At 51.6% G+C, this 17,208-nt stretch overlaps 1 protein-coding gene across 2 annotated transcripts in view; it reads left to right on the forward strand.

Moving 5' to 3' along the window:
• GPT2 (glutamic--pyruvic transaminase 2) overlaps positions 1-17,208 on the forward strand; it is a 33,704-nt gene that overhangs the window by 9,112 nt on the left and 7,384 nt on the right. For both annotated transcript variants that reach the window (XM_021705840.1, XM_044922082.1), the window contains exons 4-8: positions 1,543-1,651; positions 6,382-6,515; positions 8,558-8,801; positions 12,652-12,731; positions 14,577-14,713. In XM_021705840.1, the coding sequence (XP_021561515.1) occupies positions 1,543-1,651; positions 6,382-6,515; positions 8,558-8,801; positions 12,652-12,731; positions 14,577-14,713 (704 nt within the window). The remainder of the gene's footprint in view (positions 1-1,542; positions 1,652-6,381; positions 6,516-8,557; positions 8,802-12,651; positions 12,732-14,576; positions 14,714-17,208) is intronic.

Here is a 17,208-nt window from a genome sequence, read left to right on the forward strand (position 1 = left end):
CAGGCGCCCACCAGGAGGCGGTTTTATGCTCCAGTGTGAGCACCAGCCACAAGGATGCTGCGTGGGCTGAAACTGGGGGATTGGTGGGCTGGAGGGAAAAAAACAGGGTGGGAAAATGCCATAGAGCCCCCTGAACAGAGGCTAGAGACCAGCAGTGGCAAAGAAGAATTGGAGCAAAATATGGTGCTTACGTGGTGAAGGTTCGTAGGCTCGGGCAAGCAGGGCAGCTGAGCCCTGAAGGCCCCGGCCCTTTTCCTGGACCCTGCCCTACTCTCTGGGTGGAGGGGTGTGGGGACCTTACTTAGCTCAGGGAGTTCGCACGGGGTCTGGGGAAAAGAACCGAGGCTGGCACTGACCTGAGGAACGTCCATCGGGCCTCCCCTCCCGTGGCCACTGCTGCTGACCTCAGGAGCGCACCAGCTGCCCAGGAATGTAAGAGGCCCCAGCCTGGGCCCAGGATGGGGAAATGGATCAGACCAAACAGAGCAGCTTTGCCAGTGAGGCGGAGGCAGCAGGAGGCTGGAGGGCCCTGGCTATCCTAGACTCAAGCAGCTCTGGAGGCAAGAGGCCAGAGCTGTTCCCCACACATGCCTGGGGCTCTGGACAGGAATGTTGCCTCAGCCTTCTCTGGCTGCCTGACACGTTCCCAAGTCCAGTTCTGCCTCTGGCTATGGCAAACCCAGCTTCTACCTGGTGCTGGCATCCTGCAGCCTTCATACTTGTCTCCTCTTCACAAGTGCCTGTGGAAGGAGAGCAGAGGGTAGGCCGGGTCACTCCCCATTGTACCATTGAAGAAGAGCGGGGCTCCAAGAAGCCAGCTCCCACCTGAAGTCACCCAGCTGGTGTCAGAGCCACAAGCCCTCACTTCCCCTCAGTGCTCTTGGCACAGCTCCTAAGCTACCAGCTTAGACTTGCCCGGTGAGCTGGGGTTTACCAGCACTTCTGCAAACATTTCCTTGCTTAATCCTCTTAATTTGTGAGGTTAGGGTGATTTTCTGTTACAGAGATGGGAAAGCTGACCCGGCTTTCAGTTCTGGCTGGGAAAAGGGATGATGGTGAGAAAGGGGGCAGGGGGTTGAGGGCGTGGGGGAGGACACGCAGTCTGTGAGTTAGGAAGGGGTCTGTGTTCCTTTCAGTTGGGGTTCACTTGCTTGCTCGGCCCTGGTCCCGGCTCAGGAGCCCCCTGGATCTTGTGGCCTTGGGTGTGTGAACTGCTATCCTCTTTGGAAGAGTTGGGGCGAGGGACTGAGGGGCAGGCTCCTTCTCTTCCCCGGCTCCTCTTCTGGCAGCCCCCCTTTGGGTCCCAAGCTCAGGTCATGATGTAGTCCGCCTTTCAGCATCTCTCCTGCTGCAAAGAGCCCAGCATGCTCCTCCCCGTGCACCCCCAAGCTCCCCCAGGCTGGAGCCCTCGTACAGAGGCATGCTCCAGCACATCCCGGAGTTGTCATCTTCCCAGGGTCAATGCTCAGGGTCCTTGTGCCCCTCCTGGTGCTTTGGGGTGGGGGGGTGCTGGGAGCCCAGCCCGTGCCTCTGTTCCCCCAGGTGATGGCACTCTGCACCTACCCAAACCTGTTGGACAGCCCTAGCTTCCCAGAAGATGCTAAGAAACGAGCCCGGCGGATTCTACAGGCTTGTGGCGGGAACAGCCTGGGTGAGGCCCCCCGACTAGCCAGGTCCCAGAGGGCATGAAGTGGGTACCGAGGGCATGTGTTTTGAGTGTGGGCCCGGGCCCTGGCCACGAATGGAGAGTTATTCATGTGAGTGTGTGAGTGAACATGTATGGCATGGTGACATGCAGAGTAATGAAAAACAGTCTTCCTCTTCTTGTCTGCTCTGTTCAGCTCCTGTTAGCTGGGCAGTGAGGTAAATGATACCTTTTGGAGTACCAGGGCACTTCAGTTGCAAGAGCCTACATTGGCCTGGAGTTTGGCTTTACACCTGGGAGCCAGCTTGAGTAACTGACCCTTCTGTCAGAGCAGAGGGTTGGTTGGTTTTTTAAAAAAGATTTACTTATTTTAGAGAGAGAGAGAGCAGGGGGAGGGAGAGAATCCTCAAGCCGACTCCCTCCTAAGTGTGGAGCCTAATGCGGGGCTCGATCCCAGGACCCCGAGATCATGACCTGAGCCGAAATCAAGAGTCAGATGCTGGGGCGCCTGGGTAGCTCAGTTGGTTGGGCTCTACCTCTGGCTCAGGTCATGATCCCAGGGTCCTGGGATCGAGCCCCACATCGGGTTCTCTGCTCAGCGGGAAGCCTGCTTCTCCCTCTCCCGCTCCTCCTGCTTGTGTTCCCTCTCTTGCTGTGTCTCTCTCTCTGTCAAATAAATAAAATCTTTAAAAAAAAAAAAGAAAGAAAAAGAGTCAGATGCTTACCCTGAGTCACCCAGGCGCCCCTCAGAGCAGAGGGTTTAAGCCAGGGATGGGCCTCAGTGACAGGCCGGTGAAGGGCGGTGCACGCTTTGTCCAGCCTTCTAGCCTGTCTGTCACCCCCACAGGCAGGAAGGGGCAGGCAGTTATTGGGGAAGGGGAGTGCTGTGAGATGCCTGTGAACCCCGTTTGGTGGCTTCCTTCCTTCTGACCGTGCTGTCCACCCTCCCATTCCTTGTGTTCGCACCACCCCGGCCTTTGGTCCTAAAGGCCACGCGCAGCCATCTGCCTCCTTATGGAGGGAGGCCCTGGAATTTGGCCCCCGTAGATGTGAAAATGATACTCTCTCTCCCTTTGCTGCTGAGATGGATTTCTAGTCTCTGGGCCTCTGGTTCTTTGTTCTCATCTCCTGTTCTTTGTTCTGTTTACTTTTGCCCCATTCCTTTGCCCCACGCCTACACAGGGGATCCAGCTTTCCTTGCCCCAGGAAAAATAGTTGTTCTTAGAGCTTCTTTAGGACACGTTCCTGAATGTTCTGGAACGTGGGAGAGTGATTCTTGTGGCTTGCTCAGCAGAGGATCAGCTACCTTTGGCCTCTCTGTCATTCCCCCAGCCCCTCCCCTTCCTTTTTCTGCTCTTTCCCTTCAGTGAGAGCCCTGTGCTTACCACCTTCCTTGCTGTGGTTGCTCCCCCAGCCCTCTGTCGGAGTCTGGTCACTGTCCTTCAGGGTGTCCCTCTCAGGAGGGGGCCAGCTCCCCCTTGCTTTCCTGCCCGCCAGACTGGGGAGGGTGAGGGCCAGCCTTGTGTGGCAAGGCCGAAACCACAAGCTGGCAGAGAACAACCCGACAGCCCAAAGGCCCAGCCTGCAGTCTCCTCTCCTCCTGAGCCCTCTGCCCAGCGCACAGGACAAAGGCACTTCTCAAAGACCCCATGGCCATGGGCCTGATTCCTGGAAGCTGCAAGGAGAGGCAGAGGGACGGAGTGTTGGCCTTCTGCATACCTGATGTGAATGTCTGGGGAAGTGGGAGGGGTTCTTTGTTCCCTGTAGGAAATTTCATCAAGTTTTTGCAACTCTTGTCAGCCAGGGCTGTGGGAAAGAGTTTGGGAGGCCACGTTCATGTGAGTCCCCTCTTGGGGTGTTGTAGCAAGAGGAAAGTTGGCCTGTGGGGTTTTGCGGACCTGCACTGAGTTCTGTCTGAGGACCCTATGAAGATAGGTGAGGCGGGTACTCCCTGAGCCTCTCTCCTCCTTGAACTAGAAAGTACTCTACTCACCTCCTGGGCGTTTGAAGGAGGTTGACGTATGTGCTAAAGCCCCTTGTCAGGTGTGGAGAAGCGCTGTCCCTCGGGGTCACCACCAGTCCCTGCCCATTGCAGGGGGTAGGGCAGTGTCATTCTAGGGGTGGTGCTCTGTCAACTAAGCCTACCAGCCCATAGAAGTAAGGGAAATGGAAAATGTCAGTATGCTCAGGGCGACCCCGACCCAGGTTGGGATTATTAAATATGTAAACAAGGTCTTAGAGCTCATCTGGATGTGTTTTTATTGTGCCCTTTATTAAAGATTTATTTATTTATATGAGAAAGCATGCATGAGTAGGGGGAGGGCCAAGGGGAGAGAGAGACTGTCATGCAGACTCCCTGCTGAGCGCAGAGCTGAGGGACATGGGCCTCAGTTGAGATCACGACCTGAGCCAAAATCAAGAGTTGGATGCTCAACCAACTGAGCCACCCAGGCGCCCCTAAAATTACTTCTGACTAGAGTTTCCTTATTTTCTGTTTGATGAGTAATTCAGTTCAGGTTGTATCTTGGATCTTACATAAGATTAAGGTGGAATCTGGACATCCAGGGAGGTGCAGGTCCTTATCTAGCCCTCCCGGAGCACTGCTCAAGGCGCTGAGGGACACTGGTGAAGTGAACCAGGCAGATGGAATTTCTATGCTCACAAAGTTCACGGTCAGATTTGGGAGAAACAAACATTAAAAAGAACTCACACAAAAAATAATCTCTAGTTTTCATGAGTTCTTGGAGAAAAAGCAGAGAGCTATGGGGCTATAACCAGGGATTCTAAGGTAGAGGGAGGGTTTAAGGAGCAAATATGATTCAAATTCAAGTGGACGGTGAGTAATAGAGAACCTGCAAATGCATGCCAAACAGAAGAAATGGTGTGTGCAAAGGCCCTGAGGTTTGAGAACTGAGTATGATAAAGTGAAGAGGTCTGGATGAGGCGGTATGTGATGGGGCTGGGAAGTTTGGCGGTGGTGATGATGCGGGTTTGTAGGCCATGGGAGGCAGGTTGCCATCAGTCTGAGGGCAGTGGGTCCTAAGCAGGGGTGTAGTGGGGTGGGGCCAGGCAGGAGGATAGGTTGCTCTAGCAGAGATGCACAGAAGAACTAGGTAATGGCCCCTGCCCTCAAGGAACTTACAGTCAACATGGGGAGGCAGGCTTCATGTGTATACAATAAATAACTGGAGAAATTGCAGGTCAGGGGAGAGGCTGGGCATGGGGCAGTATCTTTATGACAGGCCCCCTAGAGAGAGATGATTTGAGCTTTGAAAGACCAGTGTGGTTTGGAGCGTAACAGAAAAGCTGAAGGAAAGGGTGGAAAGTCAGTGGCCTGCAGGGGCGGGGAGCTTGCCAAGGGGCGAAGGCCTGGGAACTCAAGGAAGTGGATGAGTAGAGGTAGGAGAAAGGGGAGGCTTGGCTGGTGTGGGAATGCACAGGCCCCATGGAGAGGAGGGGCAGGCATTGAGAGAAGGCACAGGGAAATGTTTCTGAGATTGGGAGCTCAAATAATCAAGTCAGTCACTCCGTAGAGGAAGGATTCTCGAATACCAGCATTTGTACCTCCCCACTGTTTTAATTTATAAAATATTTCAAAAGCATTAGAATACCCCAAGTAATGTAACAAAAGACCTGGAACCCACCACCTGGATTTGATACATGTTAATGTTTGCCACTGGAACCTTAGAGAATTGGCCTAGCCTCCCCTCCCTCCTCCCCCCATCCTATGGCTGGCCAGAGGGCAAGGGGGAGTCCAGTAATGCACAGACACTGAGGCGGAGCCTGGCTGGCCCACTGAGTACGGCCACACGTGAAGTGCCTCCAGGGCGCAGGGCCTGGGCTGACAGATACTGCCGCCCAGAGAAGCCCCATCCTACCTCCTGGTGGTGGGTTTGCAGTAGTCTTAGAAGGAATAGGCTGGTTCTCTTTAAATGTGGTCTAAAATTCAAATGGTGTAAAAGGATATAGAGTGAAAAGTCTGCCTCCAACCTCTGACCCCCGGCCTCCCCTTTACTTCTCCAGAGAGTTCAGTTCAACCAGTTTGGGACTCCTACCAGATTCTGTGCATGTGCAAAAACTATTCGAGCTGTACATTAATATTTGTTCATTTTATTATAGGTTTGTTAATGCCTCAATAAAGAACTTAAGTTTTTTAATGTCACGCCACTGTTTTTAGAAAGAATTTGAGAATAGGTACTTGCACATGCACACACCTGTGTAACCCTCACCTGGATCAAGACATGGAACATTTCCAGTGCTGCAGAAGGCTCTTGCCGTTCCTCCAGGTTCTCTTGAACCATGTGTAGGCAGCGGTGATAAAGACAGAGCAAGCCTAGCAGTAGTGATTATACGTTGTAGAATGTGTATGAATCTCAGGAGGGTGGATAAAAGAGGATGGGCACATATGCCTGATTGGATGCCAGGGCCTGGGATAATGCTTGACGTCTAACTTCTCTGTGAATGTTGAAAGCATGAATGGATTGGTGGGTGGATGGGCAGGTGGATGAATGGAGAGATAGCAGATGAGTGGACGGATGGATGAGCGGGTGGGTGGATGAAGCCCGGATAGGTGGTTAAGCAGCTTGCCACGATTCCGCAGCCTAGAGTAGTGGGAGTTGGGTCCTGTCTAAGACCTCCCCCACGCCCCCGCACCCCAGGTAATTCTGTGGCTGTCACCAACCGCATAGAGCCAGTCATCCTGCCTCCAGTCACTTGTCTTGCTCGCTGTCTTACAGGGTCTTACAGCGCTAGCCAGGGCGTCAATTGCATCCGTGAAGACGTGGCTGCCTACATCACCAGGAGAGACGGCGGCGTGCCTGCAGACCCCGACAACATTTATCTGACCACAGGAGCCAGTGATGGCATTTCTGTACGTGGGAGGGTGGCTTATTAGGCAGTGCTTACCCACGTGAAGAACAGCCTTGCACGTTAGGGCCAAGGATGTGAGCCTGCCAGCAGGGAGACAGGCCTGCTAGGAGGGGCTGGCTCTCCGCGGTTCCCCGCTGTCTCCCGCAGCCTTGGTTTCCCCCCAGAGTGCACACCTGAGGGTCCAGCTGGAGAGGAGCCATGGGCACTCGAGGCTGCCTGTCTTTCTGGTGGCATTGACCTTTCTCTCACTTAGTTCATACTGGTGTTCCTCCTCTGCCAGGTGCTCTACCAGGTGCTGGGGAGACCGTGGGAACCAAACAAGCCTGGCCCCTGCTTACACCCTAGTGCTGGACCAGACCAGCATTAATATCACATAAATAAACATCCTACCACAAGCACTCGGTTTCTCTTCTGGGTGAAGAGGACAGAGTGCCGTGGGAGGAACAGCGGGGGCGGGGGTGGTTGTGGGAGCAGAAAGATTTCTTCGCAAAGGATGGCTGAGCAGAGATCTGGAGGATACGTAGGCATGAACAGGGGAGGTAGGGGACAGTGTGTTCTGAACAGAAGGTCGACATGTGCAAGGCTGTGAGCCGGAAAGCTGCTCTGTGTTTGCAGAAGGAGAGTCGGAGTGAATAAGCACAGGTAGCAAGGGCCAGAGTTTCCAGAAGTGGGCTAGGGAGGCAACTGGGGCCTGAGTCCTACGGGGCCTTAGTGGCCATGCTGAGGATTTAGGTCACTGTCCTAAGAACAGAGTCCACTGAAGGACTTGAAGGTGGGGAGAGTGACAGACGGATCACGGATTTATGTTAAGATTTAACTTTGGCAGGGAAGGGGCATAATGGATGTGAGCGAGCGTTTAGGAGATGAGGAAAGAGGTGGCTTGGGCTGGGGGTCAGCTGTGGACGGGGTGAAGAGGGGCTGGTATCAAAGTGTGCTTAGCAGAAGGGCTCTGAAGTCCTGGGTCTGAGGGACCTGCGTTCATCCATTCCCATGGAGCATGCTCCTTCCTGTGCCTAATCAGGGCTGGTGCCTTCAATTCATTCATTTTCCCTCCTCAGGGAGTGTGTGCTGACTCTTCCTTTAATGGGGTTATCTTCGTCTTTTGACCTCCAAGGCTCTTGTTTCTGATGTTTGTTGAGTGCTTTAATCCTTTCCCAAAGCCTTTCCGATGCATTCAGCTTTTACTGGAGCCCATGACGAAACAGGCCCAGTAACCTTAAACCTTAACCTTTGGGATTCTAGTGTTGGGGCTCAGGTCTCCAACCATCGCATCTTCCACTGTGTTCTGCTGTCAAGGCCTCTCTTAATTCCCAGAGAAGCCCACGTACAGGCAGAGGTCCTAGAGCAGCGGAGGGAGGTGTCCTCAAGATTTAGTGAAAAGAATCAAGTTGTTGAGCTTCTGATTCCAGTAGCATTCTTGCAGCAAGGAACTGAGCCTATGTGTAAGGCGGGAACTCCTCCAGAACAGGGTTTGCAATCAATTACTGCCACCTCCCCCAGTATCCCCACGGGGTTCGTGTGTCCTGGTTTCTCAGGAGTCCTGCAAACCTTCAGCCACACAGCGGTGGAAACAACCGGGTTCAAGTGCCACCTGGTTGTAGAAGATGGGTATTTTATCCTGATTCAACAATCCCTTCCTTGTTCGAGGGTCTGCCCAGCCATGGGCACCGGTAATTACTAACAAGACAGATTCCTGTCCCTCCTCCCCGCCAGGACATAAGAATGAGCTTAAGGGCCAAGACAGGGCCAGTTTGTGGACTATTGCTTTAAAAGGCCTCTTTGTATAAGCATTGAGTCCTTTAACTACTGTGCTAAGAACTTTAAGGCATTTCATTTTGCTTACTCCTCACAGCAGACCTCGTTTTAAAGATGGGGACCGTGAAACTCAGGGAAGTCAAGCAGCTCACAGGGGCCTGCACCAAAGGCGGGCAGCGGGGTGGCTGGTAAAAGGCTGGGGTTGGGGCCTCCTGGGGAGTCTGCCTGGCAGCCCCCAAAGGGTGGAGATTGGCGGTGTCCCTGGAAGCTGTGACGTCTCTGTTGCAGACAATCCTGAAGATCCTGGTGTCTGGGGGTGGCAAGTCCCGGACCGGCGTGATGATCCCCATCCCACAGTACCCCCTCTACTCGGCTGTCATCTCCGAGCTCGATGCCATCCAGGTGAACTATTACCTAGATGAGGAGAACTGCTGGGCCCTAAATGTGAACGAGCTCCGGCGGGCCTTGCAGGAGGCCAAAGACCACTGTGACCCCAAGGTGCTGTGTATCATCAACCCCGGGAACCCCACAGGTCTGTGCTTCACTTCTTCGCCAGTTTCTTGGGCGGTGGGGGCAGGGCAGCTGGTGTACTACACGTCTGGACACTAAAGAGTTAAATAATGCGACGTTCTCTTTGCTCCCAGTTTCCCAATCCAGTGCCAGATTTGCTAACATAAAGCCATAAAATCGGCCACCAGCCAGGCCAGCTTAGGAGGTGAACAAATGCAGGCTTTTTTTTTTTTTTGGACAGGGTTGTATTATTATTAAAACCAGTTTTTTTGTTTTGTTATTTTTTTATGTTCTTGCATTTGCAAAGAATCTCCTTGAGGTTATTTACACACAACCTGTCCCCATGAATCACAGGCCTCATTTTACCTTTACTCCTAGCTGTTTTGCTGAACCAGCTATCAGAATGCTGGTGTGTGCGTTTTTGTTTTTCTTTGACACAATGTTACTTGTGTACTTTGAGACCTGAGGAGGAAATGCCTTGTTAAAAACAACAGCAAACAAACTGAAAAACCCTGTTTCCAGAAGTTGAAAAGCACTCCTATTTTTACATATTTTTCTTAAAAAAAAAAAAATGCACAGCCTTCCCTGTTTTGATCTTTCTGGGCCACTGGCTTCATTTGCCCCCAGTGCTATTTGGATGCCGAGAACAAGGGCTCCTCTCTCCTCCTTTGTTGAGATAAATTGGGTCAGGGCCAAAACGAGTTGGAGTTGATTGTGGAATCTGCTTCTTTGGAACATCAAATGATGCTTCAATCAGCTGAAAGCACCACTTGAATTCCTGAGTGCAGAAAATGGGTGCGGCTGGCTGTAACACTCATTTATGTACATCAGCTCCCTGGAGGTAGGGATGCAGTCTAACCAGAACGCGGTAGGAGAATGACTACAGCTGGCTTCTCAAACCCGGTTGCACATTAGAATCACAAAGGGAGCTTTTAAAAATGCTAAAGACAGGGCTGCATGCCAGAATCTCTGGGGATCGGGCCCAGGCATCAATATTCCCTGCGTTGAGGATGAGAACCACCACCCTAGGACATTGGTTCTCCGACTTTAACTTGTTAAAAAACAAACTGCTGGACCCCACTCCAAGGTACTCTGATGTAATTAGGCTGGGTGGGGAGAGGGGCTTGAGAATTTGTTTTTCTAACGAGCTCCCAGGTGATGCTGATGCTCCTGGTCCCAGCTTGGAGTAATAGCAGGTCCTATATCTTGGGAAATACTCTGTATGCCTAGTTTCTGTTAGAGGGCTGGTAACTTCTTAGCCAGGCATTTACGTATATCTTCTCGCCTGGCTGTCTGGGAAGAAATATTTGCATAAAGACTTGACTATTTTAGGTAAAGGGATCATGTGAGTGTATATTAATATGAGTAATTTTTAAAGAGTAACTGTATGAGTGGCAGAAGGTGGTTTTGCTTTCTGAGGTCTGAATGTGTGAAATATCAGTCAGCTCTTGGAAGATGGGGGATGAAAAATAGAAACCTACCTGTGATGGCCATGTATCTTGTCTGGACCACACAATGTGAGCACTTTGGCTGAAGGGTGTCAAGATGGATTGGGATAATAAGCTTAAAACTCTCTGAGTTTTAAGACAGAAACCCAGCTCAAGCCTGAAGAGGTTGGTTCCTAGAACTGTAAAGTGCAAGGGTAAAGCGGCACACCTGAGTCAGCATCATTGTCCTAGGAACCTCCATCCCTTTCCCAGGTCTTGGGTGGAGTCCTCAGGAAGGCTCTGTCCTTGGAGTGACCTTCAGCAGCTCCAGCCATGGCCTGCCCACTGAGCAACCTCAGCAGGGAGCCTCGCCCATAGTTTTAAAAAAATTCCAGGCCAGACTCTCTTTGGCCCAAGTTGGGTCACCTGCCCATCCCTGCACCAGTCAAATCAAGGTTCTGGCCAGGTGTGTGTCCCTTGCCCCTGCTGGAGCGCAAAAAGAGGCAATTCCTGGTAGAACAGCTGAGCTCTGTTACTCAAAGAACGGAAGGACCCTGAGCAGGCTCAAGTGACAGATTTTCTCATTAGGTTGTGGGAAATTTCCTCTGGCCCAGCCTGTGGTGAGAGGCCTGGAAGACCCCTCTCCAGCCTTCTGTGTCAAAGTCATCCCTTCTGTGAGGTGGTCTCGTGTCTCCCCCCGCTGGGCACAGCTGTGTCCTGGTCCCTTTGACACCACCCACCGCATGTGTCTATCCATCCACTGGCTCTGAGGCATGTTCTGAGTGACTCGCAGGCGCTGGAGAGAAACAAGTTCTGTCCTTGTCCTCAGGTTTGCGCTGCACACTTCAGTGGAATCATCTGCGTATACTGGGTCCACTCCCTCTGCTGAGCGGCAGGCTTTCTGAGGCCCTGGTCCTGACTTAGTTCCTCTTTGCACTCCCCTTGGCATTATGTGCACATGGTTTTGATATTCTTGCTGCTCAGATCTTTGATTGCATTCTAACAGGATAGTAAGTGGGATCAGAGGCAAGCCCAGTAGGGTTTGCTGGCAGGCTCAGCCAGCCCCCTGGGTAGCCACAACCTGTCAGTCTGTGGGAAAGTGGCTGGTTCCTGTAGAATCCAGGGCTGCCGTCCTTCCGGAATCCCAGAACCCTGAGCTTCATAGGAAGCCTGGTTTGGCGCTTGCTTGGCAAGAGAAAAGTTGGACCTTTAGTAAAGGAATTGGTTCATTGCTTAGATAGTTCAAGGCTGAGATCCTGGTTGAATCATACAGTGCTTTTGTGAGACATAGCTAATTTTTTTCCAGACATGTTCTTGATGTTCTCGTACAGAGAAGAATATGGATGTTTTTATTTTTAACAAAAAGGTAATATACTCTACGTATTGCTTTGCATCAAGATATATATGTATACGTAAATAATGTGCAAAGACAGACACACATACACACAGAGTTATAGGTAATATCCATAGATACACATGCACAGTAAAAAAGCTGCCTTTTTTAAGCAATCAGCAAGCCTGACTGTAGTGGTGTTTCCTGGAGGGTATGGGAGCACCTCTGGCACTGCCCAGAGTAGGGGTCAGGAAACATGGGAGAAAGTTTCCATCTCCACCTTGTAGCATTTGGTCCTTCCCTACCTCAAACCCATGGTATTTCGTGTGAACTGGGAGAGTACTGTTTTGCCCTTTGTACTCATTTCTGTAACATGGGGGGTGGTGGTTCCCACTGCTTGTGTTGAGTCAAGTCCTCAAAGGGAGGGACCTTGAAAGGAAGGACTGCAGTGTGCTCCCGGTCATCAGCAGCGATGCATAGCTCCCACGTGGCGGCTGACAGGAGACACCAGAGCAGGTGCACAGGCTTGTTAATGTAGTACTTACGTGGCAAATATTTGCCAAGCACCTGCTGAGTACTGGCTTTAAGGATAGCCGATGAGCCATACAGATCTTGTCCCTGCCTCACGGAGCCTGTGAGTACCTCTCTGGGACATTGTGCGACCTCTCCATCAGACAGTGTGATTCTCTCCATTGGCTGCTGTTGGTGTGTGGTAAGGGGTGGGGGACGCAGAGCTGATTGATTTAACCCCTTCAGTTTTATTTTCCTGCTCTTTAGGACACTGTCCTCTAGCCCAGACAAACCTATCCCTCTATACACACACACACGCACACACACACACACACCACTCTCATAAGAGTAACAAGAAAGTTGAGTGTGAGACACTTCTCCCTCCATGTACGGGTGGCTTAAATGAGTCAGACAGATGGGGCCAACACTCGGGGTCCATAGAGGTTGACTACACCTTATCAGGCACAGCAACTAGGGAGGGTGATCCCTAAGGGTCGTGCGGGAACATAGAACACCTGAGTGATTCTGGGTGGGGTTCTTACTTAGGGACAATTTAAACAGCATTACAAGCTGCATTCTGGTTTTGTTGGGGATTTTTTTAGGTCAGGTACAAAGCAGAAAGTGCATAGAAGATGTGATTCACTTTGCCTGGGAAGAGAAGCTCTTTCTCCTGGCTGATGAGGTAAGAGTTGCTCAGCTCTCTCCTCCGTGGGGAGTGAGGCTGAGCTTTCTCTTCTAGGGGGAGGGAGCCAGACTTGACTCTTCTGTAACCAGAGAGAACTTTCTAGGTGTTGGAGGAGTGATTCTAACCAAGGATGAGGATGTTACAACCTATGAAACTGTGACCTAAATCATCCCTATATTGGTTTGGATTCTTGGTTATAAATTTCAGGAAGTTAACCCAAACCACTTTAAACTTAAAAGAAAAATTAAAGGATGGTAGGGGTAACAGGTGTGGGGCTAAGTCCAGGGACCCCAGCCCTATCTCTCAGATTCTCTGTCCTTCCACGTTGGCCTCACACACAGCCCTGCTGTCTTCCCAGCCTAGAAAGACCATTTCTTCCTGGTGATTCCTGCAAAAGTCTCAGAATCGAGCCTCATTGGTGCAGCTTGGGTCACACGCCCATTGCTGAACCAATCACTGTGGCCAGTGGTTGCAGTATGCAAATTGACCAGGCCCCAGGCAAGGGGTGAGCTCTCTCCCCTGAGAGGGGGGGGGGAAGCAGTGTTCCTTGAGGGCACGTTGAGGGACTCATTCTCGGGAAGGGAGAGTGGGCTCTGGGTGGGCATAATGCTGCATTCCTGTGCCTCCTTGTGCTTCTGTGTCTACCAGCCTGTGTGTGCGGGCGGGGGGGGGGGGGGGGGGGGGGGGGGGAATCTTAATTTCATGATTGCCGCTCCTTGAAACCCCAGTTCTGGAGCTAAGGCTGCTTGTTCTTTTCCTGCTTTGTAAGGAAGAAACTCAAGGCCTGTCAAATTCTCTTTCCACTTCTTCATTTCTTCCTGATTTCTGGTCAGTGGTAGCTTCTAGCACATTGGTTTCATTTCTTTGCTCACTAGCACCCCCCACACCGCCTGACCCCTGCACACACACGCACACACACACACACACGGCTTACCCATCACATTGTTGCCACGATTAGCAGATGGGTCTAAAAATACATATTGTTTTAATTCCAATATAGTTAACATACAGGGTTATATTAGTATCAGGTGTTAACAGTCTTCATTTTGGAAGAAGAGATGGGGCAGCAGAGTGACCTGGTGTGCAGACCTCCCCTTCAGGTCTGGGAAGAGGAGAGGGTGGGGGAGGAAGAGAAGGAGGGCTGTGCATAGCTTGTTGAAGGTGGAGCTGGGCTGACCCTCCCGTGGCCCCACAGTGTCCCCGAGAGCCTCCATTTCCCTGATCCCCAACATGAGTGTGGGAAGTTCATCCCCAAGGGCGGAGTGGGGTGCTTGTCTGCTGAGTGTAGACTGTGCACAGGAAAGAACAGGGCATGTGTGGGCGCCGCTCATGGGTGCAGTCTGTGGAAGGCTGGCAGTGAGATGAACAGAGAAACAGAATGGTTCCGAATGGGGTAGGTGACGTAAAGGGCCAAGAGAGCAACACATTTAGCGCTTCAAGTAGGGGGGGGGTCAGAGGACAGCTACATGGACTGCTTTCATTATTAGTCTTATGGAAGGAAGTAAACATTCAGGGAGAAAACTTGCTTGGGCAGGTAGGAGTCCTTGACGTCCTCACTGGTCAGGTGAGGTAGAAAGGTCTGGAGATTGGGTGGAGGTGAGTGTGGGTGAATGGGAGAAATCAAGTGGGCATCTAGCCCAAAGCCTTCCCTCCTTACTTGTTCTGGAAGGTTCCTTTGGCCTGGCTCATTCCTGGAAGTAGCATCAGAGGTTGGGCTTCACAGCACACAGCCTGATTGCAGGCTGAGCCTGAGCACCCATGCCCGCCCTCGGCAGCAGCCTGCATGAGCTCAGGCCTCTTGGGGAATTTGGGTGACTGTGCTTGTCCTGTCCTCTCCCCCAGGTGTACCAGGACAACGTGTACTCTCCTGACTGCAAATTCCACTCCTTTAAGAAGGTGCTTTATGAGATGGGGCCCGAGTACTCCAGCAACGTGGAGCTTGCATCCTTCCACTCTACCTCCAAGGGCTACATGGGCGAGTACGTTGGCGTCCACCTCCCTCCCACTGCCTCCAGTCACCCTGCTGGACGGAGAAGGCTGCCCCTACCTACGGCCTCTGCTGATCCAAGAAACAGGAGACAGGCCATATCCCCCGCCCGGGAGCCCTGCGGTGTGAGGACAGCCCTCGTGCAGAGGCTCATGTAAAATAAGGTCCTGCTTGAAAGAAACCTGACCACGGTAAACGATGCAAATGAAAGCAGGACCTACAACAGCTTCCAACACTAGTGTTTTCTGCCCGCTCTATCACTGTGGCTCCAACACTGAAATCGGAGGGGCCAGGGAAGGCAGGCTGAGTGGACAGATGCCGTCAGGCCAGGGGACCAAGCTGTATGTGCATCTCCCCCTGGCACTGGGGCCAGGGAGTCTGCTCCAATCCTGTACTTGTTCGCTCAGCTAATACTTACGGATGACCTGCTGTGAGTCCTGTACTGACCTCGGCACTGAGGGTACAGCAGGGAGCAAACCACAGCCATTCTTGCCCTAGAGAGAAGGGGCAGTAGACAAATGAATAAAATCATGTGTCTGGTGGACAAAAATAGAGAAGAAGTGGGAATGCCAGGTGGTGGGGGCAGGGTCACCGAGGAGGACGGAGGGAGCTAGGCAGGTATCTGAGGGAGAAGCATTCTAAGAGCGGGAATAGCATGTGCAAAAGCCCTGAGGCATGCCTGGAATGTTCAGGGAAACGGGTCTGGAAACGAGTGCGTGAGGGGGAACGTGGCAGATGTTGAGACCAAAGAAGTCAGGCGGCCAGATCACCTGGGCTACTTAGGTTAGTTTTTACTTTTTTTTTTTTTTTTTAAAGATTTTATGTATTTATTTGACAGAGACACAGCGAGAGAGGGATCACAAGCAGGGGGAGAGGGAGAGGGAGAAGCAGGCTTCCGACTGAGCAGGGAGCCCGATGCGGGGCTCTATCCCAGGACCCTGGGACCATGACCTGAGCCGAAGGCAGATGCTTAACGACTGAGCCACCCAGGCGCCCCGGTTAGTTTCTACTTTTACTCAGAGCAGGATGGGAGCCATTGGAGGATTAGAGCAAACTCACCTGACTTAGGTTTTACTAACCACTGTCTGGTTACTATATGGTAGGGGCAGGAACAGAGACTTAAGACAAGAGGCTGTTACAGCCAGGTGAGGTACTGTGGGCCAGGATAGAGATGCGGAGGAGACCCTGGATCCTGATATATTTGAAGGTGGAGTGGACAGGAGTTGCTTGATGGAAAAGGTGATTGTGAGAGAGAGGAGTCAAGTTTCATTCGCAAGTTTTTTATTCAAACAACAGGAAGGATGGAGTTGCCATCAGTGGATGAGGAAGGCTGTGGGTGAAGCAGGTTTGGGGAAAAGATTGGGAATTGTTTTTTTGATGTGTTGAATTTGCAGATGCCCATTGGATGTCCAGATAGAGATGGTTGTGTGAGTCCCCACCCAGCTCAGGGCCGAGAGCCAGCTGATTGAAGTTTGGGAGATGCAGTGAATGAGTTGTTAGATCTCTGAGCCGGGACGTACCGCAGGGAGTGAGTGTAGGTAGACATGAGGTCTAAGGACTGGTCTAGGCCCTCACTGCTCAGAAGCTGTGGGAGAAGAGGGGGAAACTGCAGAAGAGGCTGAGAAGGAAAGACTAGGGCATTCATCCCCCCAACACTGGGTGGGGTCTTTCATGCGCCAGGTGTTAGGATAGGGGAAGGGTCTCCCTTGTTGAGCTGGAGGCTGATGGAACTGTGAAGCTTGGAGAAGTATTTTGGCCAGGTGGAGGGAGCTGTGCCTTTGGGATGACTGCCCAGCTGGCTTGATTTGATGTGGGCAGGGGTTAATTTATGCTGGGTCTTTCTGGTCTATGGTCCTAGCAGCGCTTTATCTTTGCTAGACTCATGTGCTATGTAGCTCTTTTCTTAAATAAGTCTGTTCTCTATTAACTCATTTTTCAAGCTCGTTTTTATCACATACCTAACCATCTCTGCATTGTGTTCTTGATTATTCTTTTAATAGTCTCCTGGATGTTGGAATCCTGAGTTATGCCCCACAGTCCTCAGATCCTGATTACCTGAGATCAGATTGCTCTTCTCAATTTGATTTTTTGCTCATCAGCCGAGGATTAAGCAGAAAGTTCTTCTTTCAAAGCCTCCGTTAGGGGAAACCCTTCTGAGATACCAGAATTTATCTTCTTGCCTTGGAAGATCCAGCTGAGAGATGAGATGTGGGAACTTGCCTTTGCTGGTCTGCAGGCTGATACCAGTGGCGTTTTACTGAGTGTCTCGTTGTGTCAGGTGCTCTGAGGTTGAGGGTGTGGGGTATACAGAGGAAGGTAAGACTAGATTCCTGCCTCAGGGAGTCTGCATTTCTGTAGTCATTAGTCCCAATGTTATCAGTCACAGCCCAGTGGAGGAGGCACAGCCCCAGAAGTGTGACTGCTGGAGCCGAGTCAGTTCTGGAAGGTTTTGTTGTTGTTGTTGTTTTTTTAACTCATTGCATATTT

This window comes from Neomonachus schauinslandi, chromosome 16, assembly GCF_002201575.2.
Source record: "Neomonachus schauinslandi chromosome 16, ASM220157v2, whole genome shotgun sequence".
NCBI lineage: Eukaryota > Metazoa > Chordata > Mammalia > Carnivora > Phocidae > Neomonachus > Neomonachus schauinslandi.